Here is a 3,318-nt window from a genome sequence, read left to right on the forward strand (position 1 = left end):
AGAATATAGTAATGATCAGGATACTTCTCATTCACAAATCCAGGTGGTTGCTAAACGTACAACGTCTCTTCTAGTTCTCCATTCAAGAACGCACACTTGACATCCATTTGAAAAACTTCAAAATTCTTGTGAGCAACGTATGCCATAAAGATCTGAACTGATTCTAACCTTACTACGGGAGTGAAGGTTTCTTCACAGTCTATCCCTTATTCCTGACAATATCCCTTAACCACTAGCCTTGCCTTGTTGCGTATCACGTTCCCTTCTTTGTCCATCTTGTTCCGGAATACCCATTTTAAACCAACCACAGATGCATCCTTTGGTGTGGGAATTAGTCTCAAAACAAGATTTAGCTTGAACTCATTTAGCTTGTCTTTCATTCCCTGTACCCAATTAGAGTGATCAAGTGCAGAATTGATTTTTTTCGCCTCAATCTTGGAAACAAACGAATTAAACATACAGAATTCTACTTGAGAGAATAAAGCAGTTTGCTTCGCTTTCAGTTGAGAGCGTGTAAGAACTCCCTTGTGTGATTCACCAATTACTTGAAGTTTTGGATGATCCTGTGTCCATTTTATGAGTCGAGGGAAATTCGGATCATAAGCAGGATCCAATTCAACATCTATTTCTTCTTCAAATTCTGATTGAGTGTCGTCATCATTCGTATTACTATTCTCCCCCTCGAATGAGGAAACAATTTCAACATTAGGTTCAAAATTTTCCTCCTCGATTGGACTTTCATGGTTATTTGTTTGAGATTGCTTTGGTGAGGACGAACCCTCCCCCTGGAATGTGGTGCAGTCAATTGTGGGTTCGCTTGGACCTTGAGGTTCGCTAGGATCTTGAGATTCGCTTTCCATAGCTTTTGCAGCTTCGTTGATTATCTTTTTCAGGTTGTCAACCTTGTTATCAGTCGCTTTTGCTATAGAGAGAAGTGCATTCTCTGGTTCATCAAAGAGCAACATGTACTTTTCAAACATATTTGATATAGGAGCCGTAACGTGACCTGTTTGTGGAAAGATCTCATCCATTGGACTTTCGTTGGATTGAAGTTGCTTCATGTAATTGTCATCAAAAGTAACATAATAGGTTTCTTCTATCTTCTTTGATCTTTTATTCAGAACCCTATATGCCTTGGAGGTAAGAAACTAGCCAAGGAAAATCCCTTCGTCTGCCATCACATCGAACTTGCTTCAGTTCTCTATAGAATTAAAGATAAAGCACCTAGAACCGAAGACATGTAAGAATTTAACATTAGGCTTGCAATTATTCAGAATTTCATATGGTGTTATAGAAAATCTCTTATTGAGGAAGGAACGGTTTTGGTTATAGAAGGCAGCTGCAATCGCATTAGCCCAGAAGTACAGAGGTAAAGAAGCGAAGCTTAACATGGTTCGGGACGCTTTACACAATGAACAGTTTCGCCTTTCAACTACACCATTTTGTTGTGGAGTATATGGAGCAAAGAAGTTGTGAGACACTCTCTTTTTAGTAAGAAATTCTTCAAACTCTTGGTTTTTGAATTCCAACCCATTGCCACTTTGGACATTTCTAACCACCTTTCGCAGTTGAAGATCCACTTGCTTTATAAAGTTTTTGAGCTTTGGAAATGCCTCTGATTTCTGTTTAAGAAAGAAAACCCAGGTGAAACACAAAAAATCATCAACAATTACAATAATGTACTTACTACCACTGATATTGTAACAATGTGAAGTTTCAAAACAATTTTTCATTTTTCATATAACATAAAAATCATTCAACATTCTCAAATTCTCAAGTTTAACAGATGTCATTACGTTAAAAACATATCCCAAGATCCTAAAACAAATCTCCTGCCAATGTGTACGGATCATGTTGGCGCCTTCCTACGATCATAGTTGGTACCTGAAACACATAACACATAACACTGTAAGCATAAATGCTTAGTGAGTTTCCCCAAAATACCACATACAACACATACGCCACTCATGGACATAACTCTATGGGATCTTCTGATCCATGTGTCTCAGGGGACTTCTATCCCAACTCCGGTAGACCTTCCGGCCCTACCCGTATGACCTTCCGGTCCTCATCATCTTCACCTTCCGGTCCATACATTGTTGACCTTCCGGTCCATATCATGGTACTCATAACATAACATAGCACATACATATCACATAGAAACACATATCACATACTTCACATAACATACAAGACCTTCCGGTCACACATAGTTACCACTCTAGGTAAAGTATAGTTAGAAGACTCACCTCGTTTGTTGTCTAGTAACTCATGTGCTCGGTATCCCTGAACCTCGTAACAATGACCTAGCCTCGCCTAAATATACAAGCAATCATCTCAAATCAATAATGGCTCTCCAGGCTAGACTAGTCTATTCCAATGATCTCTCAGAAGGCTAAAAGACCATTTTACCCTTCTAATGGTCCAAAAGTCCAAGTGTTGACCCAACCCTAAAAGTCAACAAAAGTCAATGATCAACTTTGACTGTACTCGTCGAGTACACATAGGTGACTCGGCGAGTCCAAGCGTGTACCTAAACCTCACTCGACTCGTCGAGTGAACCTTCCACTCGATGGCTATATCCAGACACGAGTCGCGGGGCAACCCGACTCAACTCGTCAAGTCCCCTTATGGACTCAGCGAGTTTCTTCCATGAAAATCACCAAATCAACCTTCTAAGGTCAGATCTGCTTCTCTAACCTATAGATGTGATCTTTCCATACCCACTAATCACGTAAAGGTGAAACCTTTACACTCATGCAACACATATATGGTTCCCTTTGAAGAAGTAGCCTCAAAAATGAAAACCTAAGTTCATTCCTTCTATATCACTTCATAAAGCAATATAGATAAGGCTCTTTAGACCTTTATGGATCCAGATATGGAGTCTAAAACATAAAGGGACCATAAACTCAACAATTCAAGCCATAAAAAGGGTATAGAAAACCCTGGATTCATAGATCTTAACCAAAATAGAAGGAAAGTTTGATTTGCTACCTTAGTAGTGAAGATCTGAGCTTGAAAACCCCAAATCAGCCACTCCTTTAACCTCTTCTTGCTAGAAACAACCTCTTCTTTGCAAAACCACACCAAAAACGATCAAAAATAGCTCTATCTATCACACAACTCGCTCAATCTCTCAAGTGTCTCTCTCTGGACTGGTAGCCGCAAATGAGGGCTATAAGGTCCCTTAAGTAGGGCACAGGCACAAAATTTTGGGTTTCTGACATTAGTGCGGACTCGTCGAGTCCACCCATTGACTCGCCGAGTCCGTTCATGAATCCAGTCAGCAAACGTGATCCTACTCGGCGAGTTTAA

At 40.0% G+C, this 3,318-nt stretch overlaps 1 protein-coding gene across 1 annotated transcript; it reads right to left on the minus strand.

Annotated features, from left to right (window-relative positions):
• Positions 1-206: 206 nt before the first annotated feature.
• Positions 207-1,061, minus strand: LOC145047327 (uncharacterized). The gene has a single exon (XM_078995588.1). The coding sequence runs from the start codon at positions 1,059-1,061 to the stop codon at positions 207-209; it is 855 nt and encodes a 284-aa protein (XP_078851714.1).
• Between the last annotated feature and the right edge of the window lie 2,257 nt (positions 1,062-3,318).

Source organism: Lactuca saligna, chromosome 1 (assembly GCF_052625555.1).
Source record: "Lactuca saligna cultivar CGN05327 chromosome 1, ASM5262555v1, whole genome shotgun sequence".
Taxonomy (NCBI): domain Eukaryota; kingdom Viridiplantae; phylum Streptophyta; class Magnoliopsida; order Asterales; family Asteraceae; genus Lactuca; species Lactuca saligna.

What these genes read in the sequence shown, in the direction of transcription:
- LOC145047327 (XM_078995588.1), bottom strand. Translation starts at nt 1,061, where the DNA reads ATGAAGCAACTTCAATCCAACGAAAGTCCAATGGATGAGATCTTTCCA.